Source organism: Elephas maximus, chromosome 5 (assembly GCF_024166365.1).
Source record: "Elephas maximus indicus isolate mEleMax1 chromosome 5, mEleMax1 primary haplotype, whole genome shotgun sequence".
NCBI classification, from domain to species: domain Eukaryota; kingdom Metazoa; phylum Chordata; class Mammalia; order Proboscidea; family Elephantidae; genus Elephas; species Elephas maximus.
In genome coordinates this window covers 24,800,533-24,826,836 of record NC_064823.1, presented here as the reverse complement: position 1 = coordinate 24,826,836, position 26,304 = coordinate 24,800,533, and the positions used below count along the sequence as shown (strand labels likewise).

The window sequence follows — 26,304 nt, the reverse complement described above, 5'->3', positions numbered from 1 at the left end:
TATTGTCTTATAATTGAAGAAATGAAAATTAAAATGATATTTTCAATTTTGACTTTAAGATTGACAGAATTAAAATGGTAGTACATATGGTATTAGTGAAGATGTGAGAACACATACTCTTATATGGTGTTGGTGGGATTATAAACTGGCTCAACATTTTTGAAGGACAATTTGGTAATATGTATCAATATTTAAAATGTGATGGCTTTTGACCCACCATTTCCATGTCTGGGAATTTATTCTGCAGAAATAGTCATAGATACTCAAAGATATATAGCCAAGAATGATCTTTGCAGCATTATTTGTAATAGGAAAATAATGAAAACAATGTAAATGGCTAAGTATTAGAAAATCAGTTAACAATTTAGTGTATACCAATACCAAAGCAGGATATGAAGACTTACAAAGAGGAAGTAGATCTGTAAGTGAATATGGAATGATTACTAAAATACATTGATTAAGGTAAAAATGAAGTGTAGTACAATAATTGTTTATTAAATAAAGGTTAAATATGTATACGGGCTTATATATTTAGAAAAAAACTGATTCTGACTCATGGCAGTCCCATGCATGTCATCGTAGAACTGTGCTCTGTAGGGTTTTCAGTGACTGATTTTTCAAAAGTTGATGACCAGGACTTTTCTTTGAGGTTCCTCTGGGTGGACTCCAACTTCCAACCTTTCGATTATCAGCTGAGCACATTAACCATTTGTACCATGTGCTTATGTAGTCATACACAGTTAATGGAAGGCTAGGTAAGAAACGGTTAAGAATGTCTCTGGGAAGGGAATCCAGAAGACTGAAGTTCAGGGGAGACTTTTCTTGAGATTTTTATTCTGTGCAAGTATTGTTCTTTTAATTAAAACATTTAATGATGGTTTGATACATATTATGTAAAAGTTTAGACTAGTAAGTTTGCTCAGTTTCCACAGTATAATTAGAAGGCTCGAACACTAAACTTTCATCAGTTGGCCTCAGTTTTTTCCAGGTTGGTGGTTTTTCTACTACTCTCTGATCATATTTAAGTGCTTTACTGTCCTTTTTCTGAAAAATTTTTTGAACAGTTTTTTGGTTATGGGTTGTAAAAGTCTTCCAAAGAATTGAAACTCCGAATGTTTGGTGTCAGATCTCTGCTTTCCAAGATCTTTCTAACTCTGTAATCGATTTTTGTACTATGTTTTCAACTGATCTGAAATTCTAATCTTAGATGCAACAATTCTATAATTTTTTCTTTTTTGTTTTTTCTTCAAAGAAGTACTGGAAATTCTTCTTGACATTTTAGAACTTTCCAGAGTCAGTTCTTAACACAGGGATTTTACTATTAGGTTACTAGTATAGTGTCTAGAATTTGGGGGTAGAAGTCAAGTGTATGGCTTAAAAATCTGCCTTTTTCCTTAGTAGATACATGAGGCCTTTCCTCTTCTGTAAGACAGAATAATTATACTTACCTTGCAGAACTTGTGTTAAGGATTAAATAAATACGCTTAGCAAGTATTTCATAGGTAGTAAGTGCTCTTTTCCGTCCTATATTACCTGTCCTCCACCTTCTCCCACCGAGGTGAGGATGACTGGTAGAGCATGAAGAAGGGTATGTACCTTTCTGCTTTCCAGGTAGAACTAAGACTTCGTAAGTCTTCAGCAGTGTTAGCCTTTGCCCCTGCATTTCCTGCTTTCACAAAGAGTCTCGTTTCCTCCTAGGTAGATGTGTCTGCTGATCCTCAGTAAGAAACTACCGGGAAAGTTACTGAAGCTTTACTTTTTCTAATTCTTTTAGTACCCAGAACTGACTTTTGATGATATGGTCATTTTAGGTGTGTGTGTATATGTATGTGTATGTGTGTGTGTATATATATATGTATATGTGTATATATGTATATGTAGTCAGATTCTTGAGAGACTATTGTACATAAGGGGCAGCATGTCTGGGTATCAGTTTGCTGGTTTAGTAAATAAGTAGTGACATGGAGGTGTCATTTCAGGCTTCTTTTTGTCTTTGCTTATAGGGATGTTGTGTAAAGCCTCCACAAACATCCTACCATAAATTTCTGAGGTTCTAATGGTCTGTCTACTGCTCCTTTGGTGTTAATGCGTGCTTTATTTCCTACCATCTGTTTGATATGCTGTGCTGCCGTCCGTACATTTTGCCACCAGACTTCTTCAAATTTAGAAGGCAGTTTTAATGATACATGGTTAAAATAAGTGAATGTGCTTCAATTTAATAATGATAACGAAAGCTGCCCTTTCAGCAGCTTAAATCTATCAGCCGCTCCTTGGAAATCCTGCAGGGCAGTTCTACTCTGCCTTTAGGGTTGCTGTGAGTGAATGAACTCGATGGCAACAGGTTTTTTTATTTTTTTGGTATAGAGTTATAAAACATTTTCACATAGGTTTGAGATTCACCACAATCTTGGGTGTGATTGATGTTAGCATTAAAATGCAGAATAGGGGCAGTGATAGCAACAGTAGTAGTTGCTGTAGTATTAGCAGTGGTTGTTGTATGCATGAGAAAGAGCCCCATGTTGTTCCTTCCATAGGGCATTCACCCATATCATTCTCTGAGCTATACCAGTGGTGACACTGCCACTGATTCTCCGGTGCATGTTGGACGTTCTGGGATGCCAGTAAAGGAAAGTCCAAGGAAGGAGAGTCTACTCAGCTACCTGACTGGAAGCTTCCCAAGCTTACACAATCTCTTGGAAGGGACTCCCCAGAGAAGTAGTGCAGCTGTGAAAAGCAGCTCTCTAACAAGAACAGGTACATCCTCTAGATTTGACAATGCTAACTTTTATCTAGATAATATGCTTTGGTTGTACGACTAATCTTTCATATTACACCTTATCTTTGAGAAAATATTTTGTGTAATTGTTATTGTGTTTGTAACATTCCATTATCTTTAGACACTTAGTTTGCATTTTTGAGTGGCAACATTGGCACTGCAGTCAACCAAGGTGTGGTGTGCAATGTTGTCTAGATCAGCCAACACTGAATTTATCTTTATTAATGCCTTTAATATCCAAGTATCAGCATCATGCAGTGAGATTTTGAAAATATCCTTAGTACATAAGTAATACTGCACTCAATAAACCTTTATTTTCAGGAAATACAATGGCCACTGATATGTTGTCTGAACATCCCTTGCTATCTGAACCATCATCTGTGAGCTTCTATAATTGGATGTCAAATGCTGTGGGTAATCGAGGAAGTGTGGTACAGGAATCTCCTGTTACAAAGTCGGGACACAATAGTCTTCCAACAGGTATCACATTATTTTGCTTAACTGTGTAAGATCTAACCCGGTTGCTGTCAAATCAAATCCAACTCATAACAACCCTATAAGACAGAGTAGAACTGCTCCATAGAGTTTCAAAGGAGTGGCTGGTAGATTTGAAATGCAACCTTTTGGTTAGCAACCATGAACTGTGTAAGGGGGATGTGTAAAGTTCTGAAAAAATTCTGTTTTTTAGAAGATGGCTAAAAATCTCAAATGTTTTTAAATGTTTTAGTTACTATATAGTTGAGATAGACACATTTGTGAAATGGTTTTGATACTATTTCAATTAAGAGAGTAGTAAACAGTCACTCTGCCTTCCTAAGGAAAGATAAATATGGCAAATATGAAACTGTGTATAAATTAAAAAGTTTCAAACCTCCATTTAATGTGATTGGTTTAATTTTTAAAACACCAAAAGGAGATAAATGAATTAACTGTAAAGTATAATTTCCACATCATGTACTTAGAATACAAAAAATACTCTCAAATTCTTCAAATTCTTCTGTCCTGTAATAACTAGCATTCTTGCTTTCTTTATGGTTACTTAGCAAATAATTAATTCTAGGGAGTGCTAAGAGAAAATAAGATTCCTGCCCTCAAGAAGAGAGACAAATGAGGGTCTTTTGAAAGTATGTGTGTGAGTAGAAAGGAGACTGACAGGGAATTCACCAAAGTAGTAACAATGGTTATCTCCAAATTTCTAAGTGAACATACTCCTCCTTTCTCTTCTTTTTCTATTAAAAAAAAAATTATCATTTATTTTTATTGCATTAAATCTATAGATGATAGAAAGGTGATGCTTCACTAGCTCTCCACACCTTTCTGGTACTAGTCTTACTACTCAGAGACTGTCTGTAGTTTAAATTTCAAGAGAACCAGAAAGGAGCAACTTCTCTTTATCATGGGTCCTTTTGCCTGGAGAGGTCAAAGGTAAAGGGAGTACAGAGGAAAGGAATAGAGACATTTCATTTTTGTTCTGTCTCAGGAAAACATAGTTGGGAAGAAATTTGTATGTGTGGTTCTGTGACATCTATGGCTTTTGCCCTGTGACAGCCACTTTTTGTAGCCCTGCCGCTGTCTGAACTCTGTTCCTCGGTGCAAAGCTGATGGGACATAAAGTGCTTCTCAAAGGTCTTCTGGCCATGAAATTCTATGTATGAACTGACTGACTCTGATGCAGACTTCATGTATGAAGATGGCTGGTATTTTCTGAAAATTTAGTTTGCTTTCATTTTCATTAAATATATCATGTCTGAAAATAACCTAAAAGTATTTTTTTTTTTTTTTATTTCTGTTCAGTGTAAGTGGTCTCGTAATGGTAACTGCAGTACAGGCTTCACAAATTTATCTTGCTGTGCTATTTTAAGTTGTTTCTATTGCCCAATAATTGACATTTTATTCTTGAAAATTTACTTTGCTAGGTGTTGCACCCAATCTTCCTACGATACCCTCAGCCTCAGATTTCAATACTGTCTTGTCTAGTGACCAGAACACTTTGGATGGGACACATTCTCAGCATAGCACTAGCCAGGATGATGTGGCAGGTGTAGAAGAAGCAAACCAGGGGTTTCCTGCTGTTCAGCTTGCTGACGCACAGGTAAGCCACCCCCTTTTTCCTAATTGTGTTAATACCTCAATAGCAGTAGTTAGTAGTGGAACCTTTAAGCAATATGCACCTTGGAATTCTGGTGAAGATCTTGATTCTGTGCCTATCTGCCTAAAGGCTTCATACAAAAGAAGAAGAGCCTTTAAAAAGTACATGGGTTAATGTACATGCACGTAAACATTTAAAGCTATTACTTGTAACATTTAAAACAATACATAGATTAATTATAAATACAAATTAAGCATCTATAGATGCTCATTATAAAAAGATGACATTTAGTTTCTTGTCATATGTAGTAACATTTTTCTTATTTGGAGACACAAATTAGCACACAGGACTAGAAAGATAAATTCACTCCTATCACGTAGTCTTTAAGCTATGTTAAGACTTTATTGCGTGAGCAATGGGAAGGCCTTGAAGATTTTAAAGCAGAGGAATAAAGTGACCAGAAGTCTATGTGTAGAATTATTATTTGGGTAGCAATGGGTTCAATGAATTGTAGTAGAGAAACTAGAGGTGGAAAGAAGAGATGGTTTATTGAAATTTATTCAGATAAGTGGTAATGAAGCTCCAAGCTTAGGTGGTTGTGGCTTTGATAAGATAAAGGAAAAATGTAGAAAGTGAAGGGGGCGCCCTTTGAAGCTTATTTTTTCGTTTGAGTGATCAGAAGGCACGTGGGAGGGTGGGACTTGGGAGAGTGGAACATGGGTATTGAAAGGTGTTACTTTTTTCAGAAGGTAAAGGCTTCAGTGCATTTATATACTTACGAGGAGTTAGAAAGGTCACAATCAGAAAAATAGGAAAGAATGACTAATGGAAAGAGCAAGATTCTTAGATGAAAATCACCGTATTTAGAGTCACTTACAGAGGGAGATGCTTTAGACAAAAAGTAAAGACAGTTCACAACTGTAGAGGTAACTTTGCAGTTTTCTCTAGCAATAGGAGACAATTTATCTGTTAGAACTGCATCAAGCACTTCAAAGTTTCCTGAGATTTACTTCTCCAATACATGGGAGTAGTTTTTAGGGACTTTGCCATTTTTAAAGAAGGGAGAATGGGAAGAGAAAAGAAATGGCCTATGTAATACTAAGTTTATTGTGCTTATTAGCATTTAATGCAGGTTTTTAGAAATAAGTACATTATTTTTTGTACAAACCCACTGCTGTCGAGTCAATTCTGACTCAGCAACTCTGTAGGACAGAGTAGAACTGCCCCATAGGGTTTCCAAGGAACAGCTGGTAGATTTGAACTGCCGACCTTTGGTTAGCAGCCAAGCTTTTAATCCCTTTGCCACCAGAGCTCCTGAAGTAAGATTACAGCATATTTACTGTATGAGACCTCTTATTGCTTCAGAATATAGTAATAATATGTACTAAGGTACGATAAGAAAAAAGCCATAGTAAATAATGACCTATAAGTTGAGCTAATATGAATGTTTAATGTCTTCTAGGTTGTTTTCAAACCCCTTCTGAGCCATACAGGGATCCAGTCACAGGATGCAATGCCACTCTGCTACCGAATGTACTTTGGGGAGCACCTTTCATTTTCAGGGACTTTGGACTGCCTGAGAGCAGATATTGTGGATTCAGACACAGCCAAAGAGAGAAGAGGCAAAAGAGCAAGAAGGTACCTTTTGTGGTGGTGGTGTTTTTATGTAAAAATTTTTTAAGAAGTTATAATAACTTTGTTTTTTAACATTGCTTTCTTCTAATCCTAATGAAAAGATAATTTTAATATCTTAATGAGAAGATAATTCCATTTAATAAAAATAGTAGTCACATTTTCTTACTAATAACCTGATGATTTTGTCAAGAGATTATAATGCCTATTTTTAGCTATTTTTGTACCATGTTAGCACGTGAGGGTCATATGTATATATGTTGATGTATGAACTCAGCGTTCACTTGGCTGTTACATTAGTTGAATTTTTAGGGCTTTATAGATTATAATATTTTACATATTTATTTAGAACTTATTCAAGCCTCCTGTTTTGAGTTTTGTGTTAGAATAACAGTCATACTGAGAGTTTAGCCATAAGGAACAAATACTCAGGAATGCTAAATGTAGAATGATGAAAGTTAACAACCATCTTTTACTGCCATTCTTTGTTGTCATGGATAGGTCTTTAGTTTCTTTATTGCTTTTATAGGAAGTAATATGCCCAATAATAGGATTTAACTAACCTTTACGGAAATTGGAGTTCTACCTTGGGTCTTGCCTAAGTATATTGGAATGGTAGAATATGGACATAGGTGGCACTGTGACAGGAAGATTTTGCAACATTGTTAGTTTCATCCTTTTCGTGCTTTTACAAGTGGCAAATTAGAAGAATGAGCCTGTGTTCAATATATAGTTAAATATATTTTTTGCTTGAAACATTGTATTTAAAATTTAAATAATTTCACAAAATTAAATTTTTAATAATCTGTCATAATTATTCACAGAAGAAGATAGCTTTCTTAAAAAATTTTTTTATTTCTAAAACCTGAGAATTTTCTAATGACACAGGAACATGGAAATTGCATTGTCTTTTCTGTTACATACACATAGTCCTTGCTTTTTAAAATAGTGTGGGATTGTAAAAAATGGCTGTGCAAGCGGAAGCTGTGCAGAGTGATTTTAATAATCAATGGGAAAAATTATGATTGTTCTGTGATCTTTACAAATATTGTCAAAACATTGCAAGCCTTCTTACTGTTGATTATAAATATTTAGTGAAATGAAAAAGGTGGTAAAACTAATGTTTTTTTAGTACAGTATAATTTAAAACATTAGAAACCTTGAGAATTAATGTGTTTTCATCTTTGTAAACAACCTACCAGGAATAGTTTGAACAGTGTTTGCTACCTTCGTCGTGTGACATAATACAGAACAGTCATCTTTTCCGTGCCTTGCTGAAACGTCATACTCCTTTCTAAGTGTGGATCAGCTTCCAACATTTTATCGTTTGTACCTTCTATGTCATAAAATAGTGCCAAGAATTCCTTTACTATGAAGTTTGTTGCCAGCATCACTTCCTTTGACTTATCTTTATCCTTCTCATCACAACCACTTTCTTCATTTATGTTAATAAGCTTACCTTCACTGAGTTTCTCTTGCCACATATCCAGAAAATCTCAAACAGCAGAAGTGTCCACATTTCCGTGATTGGCACTTTCTTCCCCAACTCCGTTTACATTCAGTTGAATTTCACTTCCAGCATTTTCACGTTGTCTTTCTTTGCTACAGTTTCATCTGTGTTGACCAGTTCCCTTTTTTCATTATCCATTTTTGTAAATTGCCATGTGGGCTTATCACTGGAAGACAAGAAGGCAACACAACCACATGGTTTGCTGTTTGTGCATGAACTGAACAGCAGATGCAGACTGACCAATCACCAACAGACTTTAATGACCTAATCGGTCACTGCGCATCTGTTATTTACAAAGTGATTTGTGGACGGAAGAGGTAGCAGAGTAATTTGTACCTTATGCAGTTAACAGTAAATTTTAGTTACTCTCGTAACTAAAATTTGAACCATGTTGTTGGGGGACTGATTTTAACTAAACTGTAGTAACTGCAATTCACTCATATTTGAACCATGCAAGTCCAGACACCAAAACATTTAATAGCTGTATCCACTCTTTATTTAGAGCTAAAAGGTCTGAACTAAACTTTTATTTCTGTTTGAGCTTTCTCTCTCTCTGTATATATAAATGTACATGTACACACATACAATTTATGTATCTTCAAATATATAATTATATATATATATGTAATTAGGTTATAGTTGTGGCCTACTTACTGGCCTACTAAATGCCATGTAATACTGCCACAGGCTAGACCTTCATCTGTTTACATTTCCCTTTTTATGTCCCTGGATTACTTTTTTGAGTGATTCTCTGAATTCACTAAATTTAGTGTTGCTAAACTTGACATTCCTTTTAATTTTTCCACTGGTATCATGTAGCTTCGAATGTTCCACACTCCTGCTGCTAACGCGTGGTTAGCTTTCAGTTCTCAGATCTCCTGTAATTCCACCTTAAACTTTTATTTGGAGGCCTTTTCCACTTCACAGTTTTCTTGGGCATTAATTTTAATTTTTTGTGGTTTTTTTTTTGGGGGGGGTAGCATACTGTTCATTCTGCTGATTATTGTATAAATGTGCATAACTTTTCTACTAGACTGTAAAGTCAAGACGGTTACCAGATCATTTAGCAGAGGGTCTGGCATGTAAATTCATAAATATTAGTTTCCTTACCTCTTTGTTATCTTCAGTCAAAATAATTTTACATATTATGGACTTAATAAATGTTTTTAAACTTAAATTTTAACTTTTGACTGTAGAGTGCCCATGCCAGCTTCTCACCTGACTGGCTGCTGTTTTCCTGAATGACTGCTTCATCATGTACCCAGATTTTTTTTTTTTTCTTTAGCTGCATCTCCTCTCTTTAAGACTCCCTTACAAGTTTTAGATTCTTGTTTTTGTTTAAAGGCTCATTTCTATAGTTGTGGGCTAGTTTAGTCTTTTTTTGGTCTTCTCTTATCTGTTCTAATTCTAAAAATCTAATTTTTTTTTTCTCTGATGGCGTGCTTACCATTGATTGTAGGCCTCCTGTGGATTTATGCATTTTCATGAATTATACTACAGTGTAGGTTTTTCTTATTAAATAATAGCTACTAATTTTCATTTAGGAATTACTGTTCTCTAATTATGAATTATTTAAGTTAAATTGAGAATGTGAAAGAGCTTCAGATTTCTTTGATAGAAAAAATGCCAGCATTTAATTTGACTTATATGGCTGTACATTTATATTATACATGGAAAGACAGGGAAAAATATCTTTTTAAAGTTTTGGTGCTTGAGACTTACTGTTATTGTTCATTGGTATATGGAAAGGTGTTTTTATATAAACATTGACTATAGTATTCTTACCATGAAAATCTTTAATAAGCAGGAAGATTTACCAAAATCTGAGAAATAATTTTGTATATATGCCTTTAAAATCATTTTGTATATGTTTCTCATATTTATTTTAATTGCTTTCTTTATTACTTCCAACATGGCAAAGTATGCCATGAGATTTTCATTTCTAATAGAAAATAAAATTATATAAAATATGAAGAAATTAAATATATGGCTTTTAAAGGAGGAGGGGAGGGGATAGTTAAGAGAGGTTGCTTTGGTTTAGCATCAATAAGGGCTTTATAAGAAGAGCACAGGGCTCATAATTAAAGAAAATTCAGATTTGAAAATGTTCAAGCATTAGTTAAATAGCCACTTGATAGAGCTGTTGTAGAATGAATTTAAATATTAGCTTAGGGGTTGACCTAGATCACTTTCTTTAAAGTACCTTTTGATTCTTTCTCACCAATGAGCTTGTTAGACACTGCTCTTAATTAAGCCATCTTGCTTGTCTTGGCATTCTCAAAGGGTTATTTGATAGAAATGAAAGCATTCTGAGGAAATTTAAAGCACTCTACAAATATTAGGTAGTATTATGACCTCTGTCGTATTACCACAGAGGGGTTTACCGTATGGATGGCAAGCAAAATAGTTTTATCACTTCACTGAAATAATTTCTTAACATGAGAAGACTGATTTGGAAGCTAGGTTAGTTAGTTCTAGAGTAAGATCAAGAAGGAAGACTCAAGGGCCAGCCATTGACTTAAAAATAGGCTGCCCTAATAAAAAAAGCACATCCTTCTTGATCTCTTAAAATTATTTAAATGGTTTATAACTATTTCAGCTCGGGGATTATTTTGCTTATAAATTAATAAAAATTGTGCACTTCTGGAAAAAAGTAAAACCTTTCTTTTTTATTATTAGGCAAGGCCATGTGAATCTTCCTCCCCTTGAGTTCAAACCAGCATTAATGTTGGAAACCTTTAGCATCAGTGCTGTTGTCATGGAAAAGTCAGTGTGCACCCCTCAGAACTCTACCAGCGCTCTTTCTTTTCATGATCTCAACAAGCGTTATTACAATACCTTCCACTGCAACTTTACTATTTCCTGTCAGTCAATAAGCCAGCACGTGGATATGGCTTTGGTTCGTCTTATTCATCAATTTAGTACAATGATAGATGACATCAAAGCAACTCAGACTGACATTAAACTTAGCAGATATACAGCTGGATCAGCTTCCCCAACACCTACCTTCAAAACCAGAAAACACCGGGATTTTCGCTCATCTGACTTCAGTCGCAGTTCTAGAGGAAGCCTTAATGGTGGCAATAGAGTAAATAATGCAAAGAACAAAAGGACCAACAATGAGAATAACAAAAAGGAATCGAGAAACAAAAATTCATTAGGAAGATCTGAAAGAAGAACTTCAAAAGTGTCTAGGAAAGGCTCAAAGGATGTGGTGGATCACATGACTGTTCATATGGATGACTCAGATTCAATTACTGTGTCAGAGCAAAGTGAGCCTTCAGCTGAGTGCTGGCAGAACATGTATAAATTACTTAACTTCTACTCACTTATCTCTGATCCAACAGGAATATTGGAAAAGTCTTCAGAAACATTTGGGCCAGCAGGTAAGAAACATTTCCATGTTTCTAAATTTTCTGTTTAGAGTAACAGTAATAATTTTAAAAGATAACAGCCTGTTTTGCATCGTGTTTTGCTAATGTTGTAAGTGGATAATTAAAATGCACAAAAATTGGGAGTTGCCAAGTGGAGAAAATAGTAATGCCATTCAGATATTCTGCCGCTCCATTTCCCATCCTCCCTTACCCTTCCATAGCACTTCAAGAATTCAGACAGACTGTATTTCAAATATCTGGCTCTACAATTTACTCTCTTTAGAACCTTGGGAAAATGTTGAAAACATTTTAAGATAATTTCAATGAGAAATAAGAGGAGGTGAGATGGTTGGGAATATGTAGGAAAGAAAAGTAAAATAATTTTTAGAATGTTCTTCCCTTTCACAGTTTTCGTGTGTAAACATTTATATTTTTCATACAAAGGTGTTCGGAGTCCTACAGAACCGACATGTAAAGTTGTTTTTGAGAATGAACAAGACAACAACAGTTTGACTAAGCCGCAGAGGAAACGTAGCTTGGTTACTTCTGAACCGCAGCATGTTACTCTAATAGTGTTTGGAATTGGCATGGTGAATCGCACACACCTGGAGGCAGACATTGGTGGGCTAACAATGGAATCAGAACTGAAGAGGATCCATGGCAGTTTTACCCTTAAGGAAAAAATGAAAGGTATGATGACTCTAGTACTATAGAGCTACTTTTCTAAAAACAAAAACAATGGTGTGTCTTCAAAATTCCTACTTTGCCGATTTTTCTTCAGAAAATGAGACTTTCAAATTCCAAATTAGAGTTCCAAGACATTTGAATGTAATTGAAGATTAGTCAATTATGAAGCAGTTTTTATATTCAGTGAAAATTTCCAGGTGCTTTAAGATCTGGCAAATGTTCCTAATGTCCAGTGGCACTTATTCTTTAACTCTCTTTTAGTACCATTTATGAGTTGGAATCTGCTTGATAGCAAGGAGTTGTTTTGTAGTAAGATGTCAGGGAGCCCTGGTGGCTCATTGGTTAAGCACTCGGATGTTAACTGAAAAGTTCAACCTACCAGCTGCTCCGAGGGAGAAAGATGCGCAGTCTGCTTCCTTCAGGAAACAGACGCCTTGGCCCTATGGGGCAGTTCTACTGTTTCCTGTAGGGTCGCTGTCGGTTGGAATAGACCTGATGGTAATGAATTTAGTTTTTTGTTTTATTTTGGTTTAGTAAGATGTGTAATATCTGAAAATTTCACCAAAGTAATGAAACTTGTAAAATGTTTGTTTTTCTTTATTACTATCACAGAAATCTTATAATCCAGTATTCACTTTACTATCTCTATAAAAAGAAATCTTCTTATCGGTTATAAAATGTTATAGGTTAACCAAAATGTACCATATATCTTGAATATGATCATGCAAGCTGTGACATTTCATCAAATCCAAGACACCATCAACTTGAAGATGCACCACCATTATTTTATGCATACCAATTTCAGAGATGTTAAAATAAAAAATAAGTGTGTCTTAGCATCAGTGGATATAGTTCTTGTACTTTGAGTTAGGCTAATTTAAAAACTGTTAACAAAGCAGACTTTAGAAACTGAGCAACAGTATGAAAGTGAAGTTACAGGAATTCACCTGATACTATAAGTCTTTAATACCAGTGTCTCCTTCTGCCTGTGAAAATAACCCTACAGGTTGTATTAGATGAGAAAAGGAAATTGTGTATCACCATGTGTTTTTATTAACTTTATGATTGCCAAATATGTAAGGTTTAGTAAAACATTGTTTTGAGCCTACTTTTTATTATTATACACTTAATTTTTACCCTGAACATTAGTTACTCAAAAACTAATTTTAAATTAAAAAAAAAATTATACCATTACAGAAGTTTCTCTCAAGAAATTAGGTGGGTTATAAATTATTAAAAAGCCCAAACATATCCTTAACTGTCCTTAGAAATATAGGCAAAAGATACAAACAATACATAAGAAATTCAGATGGCTATGTTGATATAAAAATTTGCTTAACCTCACTGGTTAAAATAATAATAATAAGTTATCTATTTCTTCATCTGTTGGTTTAACAGAGATTAAGGATGACAGTCCCCAGTTTTGGTGACAGTGAGGAAAAGGGACTTTTTTATTTCTAAATTGATATAAATTGGTTTAACTTTCACAAAGGTTAGTTTAATAGTTTTTATTAACAGTCTTTAAAGCACATTTATCCTTTGACTCAACAATTCCAGGTCTATATACCTAGAGAAAAAAATAATCAGAATTCTGTGAAAAGGTGTCTGTACAAAGGAGTAGCCAAGTGTCGGCATTAAGGAATTGGTTAAGTTATTCTTATGTACGTGTAGTAGTTTACAATGTAGCCATTAAAAATCATGTTGCAGAATTTATTAATATGGAAAAATGTTTATATTGCTAAATGAAAAAGTGAGGGAAAAATAGTATGTGTGATTTGATCAGACTTTTATAAATAATAAAAATGTTTATTTTATATCCTACATTAAAATCATAAGTACTAATATGGACCAGGAGTGCTAGTTTATGTGGTTTCTTTTTTCCTGTTCTTTCAGTTGGTTTGAATTTTCCAAGTTTTTTGCACTGAGGAAGTATTACTTCTGAGGTTTTTAAATGCCATTAGGGTTTTTAATGCTTGAATAGCATACTAAATTACCTATTCAGCATTATTCCAGTTTTGACATCTAATATGTGTGCACGCATACATGCATAGAAATAAAAAAATCTTCAAGGAAATTTTTTAAAAAAGTAATAGTTCTGAAATAAGTTTAACAAATTTTATTGTAACTTTGAAATTATCTTTTATCACTAAATTACTATAAATGAAATACATTTTTAATATGAAGTACATTTATTATCCAAAATTTAAATATGTATTTTTTTTTTTCTTACCCTTAAGATGTTTTACATCAAAAGATGACTGAGACATGTGCCACCGCTCACATTGGTGGGGTTAATATTGTGCTGCTTGAAGGGATTACACCAAATATACAGTAAGTGTATTGGTTTTTATTAATTTCTCATACTTCTTTGTTATAGTTTTATAGGAAACTTAGACTCTTTGGGTGAATCCATACCTGCTCAGTTTTGAGGTTTATGCCCATAACGTTCCCACATACTGAGATTCTTTTTTTTTTTTGAATTGTGCTTTGAGTGAAAGTTTATGATTCAAGTCAGTTTCTCATACAAAAACTTATACACACATTGTTTGTGACCCTAGTTGCTCTCCCTACAATGTGGCTGCACACTCCTTCTCTCCACCCTGTACTTCCCATATCCGTAGATACTGCAATTCTGACTGTCATTAAGAACTTCACCAAATATAATGTTTTTAGGTGAAGATATTTTTTCCTTTCTAAAATTGTTAAGATGATCATAGTACAAATTTCAGTTTGACAGAGAAGATGCAAAAACTCAATTCAGGTAGCTATGTAAAACAAAATTTTCGGAAAAGAATATAGACTCTCTCTTAATTTTATATTGGAAATCCTGGTGGCGTAGTAGTTAAGAGGTATATCTGCTAACCGGAAGTCGGCAGTTTGAATGTACCAGGAACTCCTTGGAAACTCTGTCCTGCAGGGCCACTGAGTCAGAATCCACTCAACAGCAGTGAGTTTGGTTTTTTAATTTTATAGTAACAAATCACTTATTTTTATGCTGGGTTTCAAAACTTTCTTTTGCTATTTTACCATTTAAAGAATTTTAGCAAAAAAAAAAAAAAAAACAAAAACCTGTAAACCAAACCCGTTGCTGTTGAGTCAATTCTCACTCATAAAAAAGTGACCCTATATTTAGCAAAAGGATCTATGAAATATGAAATCCTTCTAATACTATAGGTACGACTTTTATAGTGGGTTAAAAAAAAAAACAGTTGCTGTTGAATCGATCTGGACTTATAGCGACGCCGTGTGTGTCAGAGTAGAACTGTGCTCTGTGGGGTTTTCAGTGGCTGATTTTTTTCAGAAATAGATCACCAGGTCTTTCTTTCCAGGCACTTTTGGCCAGCCATGTTACCTGTTTTACCACCCAGGGACTTCATAATGAGTTTACCATGTTGTTGTCATTAGTTGTTGTCGAGTCAGTCCCAACTCACGGACACCCCATGTGTGCAGAGTAGAACTGGCCCATATAGTTTTCGAAGCTGTGTCCTTTCAAAAACAGATCAGCAGGCCTGTTTTCCAGGGCACCTCTGGGTGGTTTCAAACTGCCAACCTTTGTGCTATGTATATACTGGTATTCCGATGATTAATCTGTTTTTTTTTTTTAGATACATTTAATTATTTGACTTTGTTCATACACTTGGGAGTGTATGCCTTCATTCCTTTCAGTGGAACAGTTTTATGTTGTGACTACAAGATGCATTTTAACAATTTAAGTCAGGTTTTAAGAATTTACTCTTCTTAATATTTTAAGTAGTTAATGTTGTGCTGGTATTGTCCTGTAAAACATTCATCATGCTAAATACTCAATTAGAGGTTTGGTTCAGCACTATAAAAATTAAATAATAATCATAGATTGACTAAGAATTATGATCAGTTAGTTACAGCTGTAGTCACGGTATTTTCAAAATCTGAATAATGTGATAGCCATCCTAGGGAACATTTCTTGAAACGGATAGTTATTAATGGGCTATAGCTGTCTGCAATGAATTTTGGTTAGAATTAGTGTCTGCAGAGCCCAATATTCTCAAAATTTCTTTGAGAGCATCTCTGGGTTAAGCTTCGCTGGGGTAATTTGAACCTGTAAGTCTAGAACCAAAGTGAGTATATTTCATAATGACTGCCTGTAGTCCAGATCACAATTCCTGAGCAGAAGTTTCAAGACCAGGAAATTGCAGTGGTTGTGAGAGACAAGATTTTTTTCTGTTCATTCAATATAAAAAAAAAAATTGTAGGGAGGGGATATTCCAAAAAAAAAAAAAAAAAACCCCACTGCCATCAAGTCGATTCTGATTCATAGCAACCCTGTAGGACAGAGTAGAACTGCCCCATAGAGTTTCCAAGAAGCACCTGGTGGATTGGAACTGCTGACCTTTTGGTTAGCAGCTGTAGCACTTAACCACTATGCTACCAGGGTTTCCAAGAGGGATATTATGATATAATAATTATACTCTTGTGATATGCCTGTATCATAGCCTCACATAAATTATTTTATATAATCCTCTCAATAGTCCTGTGAACTGGGTGGTTTTATCCCCACTTTACAGAAGAATAAGTTGAGATTTAGAAAGGTCGGAGTATTTGCCTAAAATGCTTAAAATCATACAGTCAGTAATAAGAGGTGCCAGAATTTGCACTTTTACTCCTTCCCGCTCACCTTGATGGTCCTGCAGAAAGTCATCACAGGCATTGGGTTCCGTGAGTCCTTCAGTGACTAAAAGTACCGCGGTTATGTTAACCTATTCAAAAAGAAAAATAAAATTCTTTAGATGTCCCATGTGCTTTATTGTATAAATGATCATTTCAGAACATTAAGAGACTTCTTGTATCCATTAGCTCTTATCTTTTAAGACAAGGGCTTCAAATGGTCTCTAAACTTGCAAAATAGAGTAGTTATAAGACAGAATTTAAAGAAAAAATTACATAGTTTGTATTTCTTGCCTTTTTTCTTTTCTTTTCTTTTTTTCACCCAGGCAGAGATCCCATGACTGTTTTATTTTAAAAATTAAAGGTTTTCCCTATCTGTGAAACTCTATTAGTGTTAACATTTCCTGTATTTATTCCTTGGCTTTTCATTTCCAGTTTCAAAGGGAAAATGAACTAAAAATAGTTCAAAAGGTACTTTAAGGAAAAATTTTAAAAAATGGGAAATTAGAAAAGCTTTCCAGATGATTGCCAGTGACTGATTTATGCATGAATGTTTATTTGCTTCCTTTTTCTTTTCCTGCTTTCTCTTCAATCTTCATCTGTAGACTGGAGGATTTTCCTACATCTCCCACAAGCACAGCCAAACAAGAATTTCTGTACGTCATATTATTCTTTTCATAGATTTGTGATTAACATAGTATTCAGTTTTTTTTTTTAATGAATATTTAGATTATCTGCTTGGCTATGAATATGTGTAGCTAGCTTTTATAGCTTTAATATAGTCCCTGTTATAAATTAAAGCTTACTGATATTCAAGAAAGACACACAGGTAAGGGCTGTCTTTTTTGGTAACTCATCTGTTGTTTTATAGCTGAAAGGTTGTAATACCTGTAGTGTTGTATGTTGCTTGTGCTTTTTTAGATATGTTACTGTTAAATTTTCTATTATCAAAAGCATGATAATATAAGCTAAATAGTTCTTCTTTACAAGAGAGATTTCACTAATTGCAAAAATAATTACTAAAATACTAATTAATATAAGAAAACATCTGGACATCTCAACCATATAATTCTGTTTTTTTTAAAGATAGTATTTACTGCTCTATTGACAGACCTTATTGTAGCTTTTACTATGTATACTTTTATATTATGAGTGGCTTGGTTTGACCTGCTGTATATCTGATATTTTGTGGTGGTAAGCTGTACTGAGGAGCTGTTTTTAAATATTCATCAGATCAGTCTATTACCATGACAAATTTATATGTTACTTAACAATGTTATTTCTTTGAATATTTTCTGTAAAATTTTGAGTATGCTGAATAGATAGATCTTATATTATACTGTATGCTGGTAAGATAACCATACTTGCTGAGATTTGTTTAATTGTGTAGTGAAAACAGGCCATAAACAAAGTATCTTAATTAACAACCTTTGTTGGGATTATTTGTGGTCTAATATCACTTCATCAGCCAACTAGAAGTACTAAAAAGGAATAACTGTACTAATATTAAACTAGAGAACTGAGTGTTTTCTGAAAACAACTCCGCCACATTAATGTCATCGTAATTGGTGTAGGAAAAAAAAACCCATCTAATTCTATTGCAGTAGCTGAAGTAGCTAGAGAAGGTTCACTGTTTCTTTCCTTTTTATCACTGAGTTCTCTGGATATATAACAAGTGTTGGTACCGCGTGACTTTAGAGGGGATGCTTTTTAATGGCTCAACAATTATTTACCAGGTTACCTATTATGTGCTAGGCATTCTGTTAGGCTCCAGGGATGCAACGGTAAGCAAGTGAGAGTCCATCCCTGTTGCCATCACTTGTAAGCCCCCTTATGCCCTTTTAATTCCTTGTAAAGAGAGTTAAACATGTACGGTGCAATTGCCAAATTGTTACCTAAAGCAGGTTCTGTTCAGTGTAGCTTCTCATCAATAAAGACACACCGAGGTGAGGAGGGAGGAAGAGCATTTATTGCAAGCACACAGGCAAGGAGCAAGGAGGTGTATACCTCAAATCAAGCTCCCTGAACAAAGGGAGGCAGAACCTTTTATACCATCTGTCACAAGGAAGTACATACAAACATGGACTACATAGATTTATCATGGTGCACAGGTGCAGTAAGACATACTGCATTTTTTTTCTTTGGCGTAGGCTAGTAAACTGGATTTGACTGGCTTGAGCCACACCCAGCGCTTTGGGGACAATGGACAGGAGGGGCAGTTTCAGCTTGGTCTGAACAGCTCCTGATTGAGCCACACCCACTGCCATCACCGAAGCTTTTGTTTGCTAATGGACAAAATGGAAAAGGAAGTTTCAGTGATTTAAAAGTTGGCTAAATAACATATGATCTCAACACTACCCTAGCCCCATCACTGGATTTTTTTGGCAAAACTGAATTGAGGCAGGCAGCATAGGCCAGAGTGCATAATTTACTCTACTTCCTCTCCCCACCTCTAAATGTTGGGGCCTGGATGCTCAAGTAGGTGGAGTGGGGGTAGGGATAGAGGTAGAGATAATGAGGCCTCAAAGCAAGCCCTCAAATCATTCACTCAACTCGTATGGACAGGGATGGCTGGCCTGCCTCTAAGGCCATACTACCTGGACTCAGGAAGTAAAAGAAGGTGGGAAAAGGCCCTGGCCTGATTAGGCACTGTGATCATTGTAACGGAGGCTCACAGTAGATCTAGGAGAACCTTGCAAAGTAGACTACCACTGTCAATGAATTCTTTAATCAGCCGTCTTTGGTCACTTGCCGTGGGTCTTTCACCTACATCAGGCATGTCTTGTATGATGCACATTTTTGTAGTTTTCACTTTAGAGATATTTTGGCAACTACTTTCTTGTGTAAAAGTCTTATGTATACTACATGTCATATGGCCTAGATAAGGTGACAACTATCTTTGAGAATTACAATTATGAATAGATAACTCATGTTGGCAGCTTATGAACAGTTTAATTCCTCAGTCAGGCTTTCCTTACATATTTTCCATATACAGTTTGACAAAGTTAATCAAAAGTTTGTGGGATTAATCCTCTACAGTTTCTGGTTTAATTTGGTCAGTATAGGACCATCATGTTGTCCAACTCCAAAGAATACCATTTACATTGAAGGTGGTGGGTATCATTTATAGACTACTGTCTGAAGGAGGCCATCTGGAACTGGGCAACACAGAGCTCCTGAAGTCCCTAACATCAAAATTTCCACTGAAATTATCAAAGTAGATTCTGTTGTATGTAGGAGAACAATTATCCCCATTCTGAATTTTGTTACATAATTAAAAATTCAGTGTTGCGTATGTGTTTATGTAGTTAAAAGTATTTCAGCTACTATTTAGACAAACATATTTCTATAGGTTACAAAGATAAAATTGTGAGTTAGATCTGGAATTTCTGGCTGTCATGATGACAGATATTTTTGTAAATGTGTGTTTAGTTTCATTCAAGTAGTAAACTGTTGGCATTTCAGCACCATCTAGTGTGTTCTGGCTCATGTTGAAATTGAACTTGAAATATTGGTGACAGTGGTTTTATTTATTATTATTATATTATATATTATTATTATTGTATTAGAAAACACAAAATTCAATAACTAGTCAACATTCCAGAGCCTACTCTCACACTGAAAGACCAGTTCCATAGAATATCTTTTTTTAAATCAGCGACATTTTCTGAGTAGTTGACTTTGAATAATCAAGACATCTGATAGAGCCACTGTTACAGTTTTTAGCATTTTTCCAATAGAATTTAAATGTGATAAATTGATTCTTTATATTCTTGAGACTATAAATAATTGCTGAATCCTCCCAGCCTGAGCAGAGATAAATATATGTGAACTGACCTGTAGTTAACATGAAATTTGCATTTTGTGTTTTGCTTAGTCTGTTTATTGTCAAGAATCTTTTGCCCATTTGAAGGATAGCATTTATATTAGAAGCTATCTTTTTATTATCTTGTCCTTTAATGGCGCAGTTCGTTGGTGTGGACCTTTCCATTGTGTATGTCAAAGACTGCTTCAAACATCTTTGATATATACAATGTGCCATAACATGCTGTCTGTGGAATTCTGCAGCTGCTGTGTGAGGGTCATTCTTCTGCTTTACTCATTTTGCTCTTCATTTCGCAAATACTCAGTGAATGCCTACCATGTCCCAGGCACTGTTCTAGGCACTGGAAAGAGAGAGCAGGAAGTAAGAAAGATAATATCTCTGCTTTTAAAATGTTGTACCAGTAAAGCTTACTAATTCATGATCAAGAGTAGTAGCCACACTTGTTATAAATTGGACTTCTATCATTTCTTTGCTCTTCATTGAAAGTATATTAAGATTTTAAAAAATGCAAATTACATGTCTTCCTTCCTGTCAGTTTCTTTTAGTATACTAGATGATTGTTAGGGTAATCTTTTGACTCTCTGATGGATTAGATTTTCAAGAGTATAGTGAGTATTTCTTTTCACATGCAGTGTCTGTGATCTCATTAGAGGAGCCCTGATGGTACAGTGGTTAAGAGTTTAGCCGCTAACCCAAAGGTCAGCAGTTTGAATGCACCAGTGGCTCCTTGGAAACCCTATGGGGCAAGTCTACTCTGTCATGTAGGGTCACTATGAGTTGGAATTGACGTGAAGGCAGTGAGTTTGGTGTTATTTTATTTTTTTGGATCTTTTTAGAGGTTAGGTTGTTGTTGACATGTGCCTTTGCATCGATTCCAACTTATAGTGACCCTATATGACAGAGTAGACCTGCCCTATAGAGCTTGCTATACTTTAGTGATTATATAAAAAAAAAAAAAAATTTTTTTTTTTTTTTAATTGGAGAAGAAAAAAGGAGTTCTGAATAGGTGAAAAATCAAAATGAAATTTTGTGTCTTGTGCATGTATGTATGCACATATGTAATGTGCAGTATTCTTGCTTTTACTTACATGTGAGCACATACTTATCTTCTTGTATAACCTCTTCCTAATGAAGAAATAGAATATTATTCAGTGCAAACAGTGTTAGTAAATGTATTTTGTAATTTTTGGAAAACATTATTTCTTCAATATATGATTTAAAAGCATGAAAAGTCTTAAGCAGTTTATGCCTTTGAAAGATCTAAAGGTACTTCTCTTGCTCTCAATTTTTTTTTTCAAAATTTCTTTTTATTTGGATATTTTTTCATGGTCCTTCTTCTCTGTTGATAGAACTGTAGTGAAATGCAGTATTGCCAAGTCTCAAGCCCTCTACAGTGCCCAGAGAGGGTTGAAGACAAACAATGCTGCTGTTTTCAAAGTAGGAGCTATCAGCATCAACATTCCTCAGCATCCTGCCACTTTACATAGCATGATGGTTCGAAGTTCTCACCAACTATCTAAACAGATCTCAGACCTCATCAGACAGCCTTCTACGGCGTAAGTTATTTCTTCAAGTTCTGTGATTCTGTGCCTCAGGGCACTCTTTGCTGTGTTAACAAAAGTTTGGAGGTAAATGAGGGGTTACTTCTAAGTGTTGACCATTATGGACAATGATGTAGGTGGAGAGTGGCCAAGACAAGTCATGGGAGAATCACACTGGATATCATTAAAGTACTATGTCAGAGATGCAGTTGTCAATGTTCCATGTTGTATAAATAAAGCTTAAAGGTTCCTAGAGATTTGTAGGCATCGTAAGAGGTATTAATAAGACAAATTCCTTGTTTACTTTGAACGCAATTACTTCTGCACAGGTTTAAAAAATTAGTGGCTATTTCTGTCCCATGCATGGTTTTGGTTTGTTTTTTTTTTTTCTGTATGAAATTGTTGTACATAGTTCAAGGCAGGATTTGACCATGCCACATACATATTTTAAGGGTTAGTAAATCAGATCTTTGCACATTAACCTTTATTCCCTCTGTCTGTAGCCCTTGTTCATGGCCTGAATTGCTGAGCCTTATACCTGTCTCAGGAAACCCTGGTGGCATAGTGGTTAAGTGCTACAGCTGCTAACCCAAGGGTCTGCAGTTCAAATCTGCCAGGCACTCCTTGGAAACTCTATGGGGTAGTTCTACTCTGTCCTATAGGGTCGCTTTGAGTCAGAACTGACTCGACCGCACTGGGTTTGGTTTTTTGGTTTTATACCTGTCTCAAAAAGTATAATGAATAACTAATAAAAATATATGTAAAAAGGTTAAAATTTTGTTTTATATTGTTTCCTTTTTGCCATCCTATAAAGTAGAAAACATTGTTGTCTCTTTTGACTGTGTCCTAAAGCTGTGTGTTTTTCCAATTATTCTATCTAGATCTTTAATTCTTAAAAAAAAAAAAAAAAAAGTAATATTAATTCATGTCTGACATTGACCAGGTAGTAATAAATTACATGTTTCTCCTGTGAATGGAATATGGAATCCTGAATGTTTATATGCACCTTAGTTTTAAAATACCCTAAGGAATTTTGTTTGTTTCTTATTATAACGTATTGGCAGTAGAGTGTAGTAGTTAAGAAATCATATTCTGGAACCAGACTGACTCGATTCCAATTCTGGTGTCACCACTTGCTGGCTATGCTTCTTTTTCAAAGTAGAGATAATAGTACCTACTCAAAGGGTTTTTGTAAGGAAAATGAATAAATGAGATAAATCATAGAAAACACTAAGAACAGAACGTAGCACGTAGAAAGTACTCAATAATTGGTGGTGGTGGTGTTATTATCACTACTAATAATAGTAGTGACAGTAACAGTGATGGTATTACTATCAGTAGTAGTTCGCATAGTTTTGAAGTCATGGAATTTGGAATCAGACAAGCATGAGTTTAAACTTAAGTTTTGCATTAATGATGTGAACAGCCTTGGCAATATAACATTCCAGGAGTTTATATTGTTCTTCTTGTTTACTTTTCCAGACCATCATCGTTTAATGGCTATTTTAGGAGGTCTTACTGTGCTCTAGTATTACAAAGAAAACATCTCTTTACGGCATATTTTTGCTGTTTCTTAACTGAGAACTCCAATGACTTTACACAATAAATTGGTAACTGTTCTGTGTTTCTTTTTATTTCATCTGTTTTGATTTATAGCCCACAGCCTGTGAAAGAAGATATTGCAACCCCCCTGCCTTCTGAAAAAACCCCAACAAGTGTTAATCAAACTCCAATTGAAACAAATGAATTTCCTCAGCTACCTGAAGGCTTGGAAAAGAAGCCTATTGTCCTGAAGTTCAGTGCCATGTTAGATGGCATAGCTATTGGAGCAGCACTTCTACCGTCTCTGAAAGCAGAATACAAGATGGGAAGAATGCGAAGTCATGGAATGACAGGTAACATTGAATTTTCAATGCAGCCTATTAAAATTTATGTTTTTTGTTTGAGAAATTAGTAACTTTTGGTGAAAAGATGAACTTGATTTTATAGATATGTGAAAATGTAGATAATTTTGATTGCAACATGTTTGAATTTCATGTTCTCCAGTCAAGGCAAAATATGAATACATCTCCTTGAATGTCCAGAATGGACCCTGCTTTCATTTGAACTCTTAAATTCATAACTATCAAGGCCATTTTTCCAGTTTAAACTAACTTGAGTAGTGAACCACTCTCTACATCTTCAGAACTAGATTCTTATACGTGAATGACTTGGTTTATTTTCACATTTGGTCCAATTAACTTAAATCAGAGGTTATTTGATTCGTTTATCATAGCTACTTCTGTAAGGTTTTTTGATCCTTACTCATATATCCTGAAATTCTTTTATTTTCTATTTTTATTACAAAATATGTATACAAAAGGATGTAAATGTTCCACACACATACACAGTCACATAATAATAATAAAGATCTGTGAATCAACGCACAACACAATCTAAAATCTAGAACTTTACCAGTACCTTTGAAAGCTCCTTCAAGGAATATTATCACCACTAGGTAAATATTCTGTTATTCTCCACAACTGCCTGGGGTAACCACTATCATGAATTTGTCTATTTGTCTGAATCATTCCTTTACCTTTTTTTTTTTTTTAAATAGTTTTACCACTTAACGTATATATTCTTAAACAGTATAAATGTTTGCTTTTGCTTTTGAACTTCATTTGTATGGAATCTCACTGACATATATTTTTACTTGACTTTTTTTTTTCTACTACATTGTGTTTGAGATTCATCCATGTTTACACAGGTATTTGTGGTTCATTCATATTTCACTGAAATATAGTAGTCTATTTTAAGGTGAATCTATTACAGTTTATCCATTCTACTTTGATGAACTTTTGGGTCGTTTGACTTTTTTTGCTGTTTCAAACATTCTCAGATACATCTGCTGGTACACATATGCAGTAGTTTCTCAAGAGTATTTACTGAGGAGGGGTACAGGTAGATGGTAGGGTAAATGCACCTACAGTTTACTAGGGAATGCAAAAACAATTTTCCAAAGTGCTTGTACCAATTTACTCTCCCACCAGCGTTAGATGAGAGTCTCCATTCATCTTTGTCAGCACGTAGTATTGTCTGACTTTTTAATTTTTGCTTGCCTGGTGAATGTGGAATGATATCTCATTGTGGTTTTAATTTATATCTCTGTGATTGCTAATGAAGTTGAACATCTTTTTGTATGTCGAAGGGGCCCTTATGCGTTTCCTTATATGAAATACCTGCTCATAGTTTTTGTTGCCCATTTTATCATTGAGTCATTTATACTTATTGATTCACAGAAAGTCTTTATATGGTCTGTATATTAACCCTTTGTATACTACGTGTGTAACAATATATTATCACTAAGAGACTTTTCATTTCACTGTTGTTTGATGAACAGATATTCTTAAATGTACTTGAATTTATCAGTATTTCCCTGTATAATTTGGATTTTTAGTCTTGAAAAAATTCTTCTCAAGATCATAAAGACATTCTTTTTTGTTTTTGCTTAAATATTTTTGAAATTTTGCTTTTTATTTAAGTTCTTAATCTATCTGAACTTGATTATTTTTATTTGATATAGGGTAGCATATAAAAAAAATTTTTTTTCAGCATATATATAACCAGTTGTCTCAGCACCAGTTGTTGACAAAATTTGTCCTTTTTTCAGTGATACATAATCCAAATGATGTCATATGTTAAGCTTTCTTCTACGTAGGGGTGTATTTCTGAGTATTCTGCTTCATCAGTTTCTTTGCATCATTATCACATTGCTACCTGACTTTTCCTTTTTTAGGCATTGTCCTGGTTATCTTTGTCTTTGCTTTTCTGTATATACTTTAGAATCAGTTTCTTAAGTTCTCTGAAAAAGCCTTTGGAATTTTTATTGGCATTTAATTGCATTTCATAGATTTACTTCGGGAGAATTGGCAATTTTACAATATTTAACTTTCCTATATGTGAATGTATCTATTTCTCTGTTTCTTTAGGTCTACTTTAATATATTTTCATAAAGTTTAAAATTTTTCTACTTAAAGGTTTTTGTGCATCTTTGGCAAGACTGTCTTTTATTTTCTTAGGTATTTGGGTACTTTTTGTAGCTTTTACTGTTGTAGCTGTTATAAATGGTATATTTTGTAAAATGGTATTTTCTAAATTATTTGGGGATAAATAGAAATACACTTAATCTTTTTATGTTTATCCTATATTGGACAACTGTATTAAACTATTATTGTTAAGTTGT

The 26,304-nt window shown here is 34.6% G+C and overlaps 1 protein-coding gene across 8 annotated transcripts in view; it reads left to right on the top strand.

Moving 5' to 3' along the window:
• Positions 1-26,304, top strand: part of BLTP1 (bridge-like lipid transfer protein family member 1) — a 237,041-nt gene that overhangs the window by 142,492 nt on the left and 68,245 nt on the right. For 7 of the 8 annotated variants that reach the window (XM_049885396.1, XM_049885390.1, XM_049885394.1 and 4 more), the window contains 10 exons: positions 2,535-2,754; positions 3,098-3,256; positions 4,693-4,868; positions 6,328-6,503; positions 10,687-11,393; positions 11,826-12,071; positions 14,306-14,399; positions 17,318-17,368; positions 21,888-22,094; positions 23,736-23,974. In XM_049885396.1, the coding sequence (XP_049741353.1) occupies positions 2,535-2,754; positions 3,098-3,256; positions 4,693-4,868; positions 6,328-6,503; positions 10,687-11,393; positions 11,826-12,071; positions 14,306-14,399; positions 17,318-17,368; positions 21,888-22,094; positions 23,736-23,974 (2,275 nt within the window). The remainder of the gene's footprint in view (positions 1-2,534; positions 2,755-3,097; positions 3,257-4,692; positions 4,869-6,327; positions 6,504-10,686; positions 11,394-11,825; positions 12,072-14,305; positions 14,400-17,317; positions 17,369-21,887; positions 22,095-23,735; positions 23,975-26,304) is intronic. The other variant, XM_049885392.1, reaches the window with a different exon arrangement.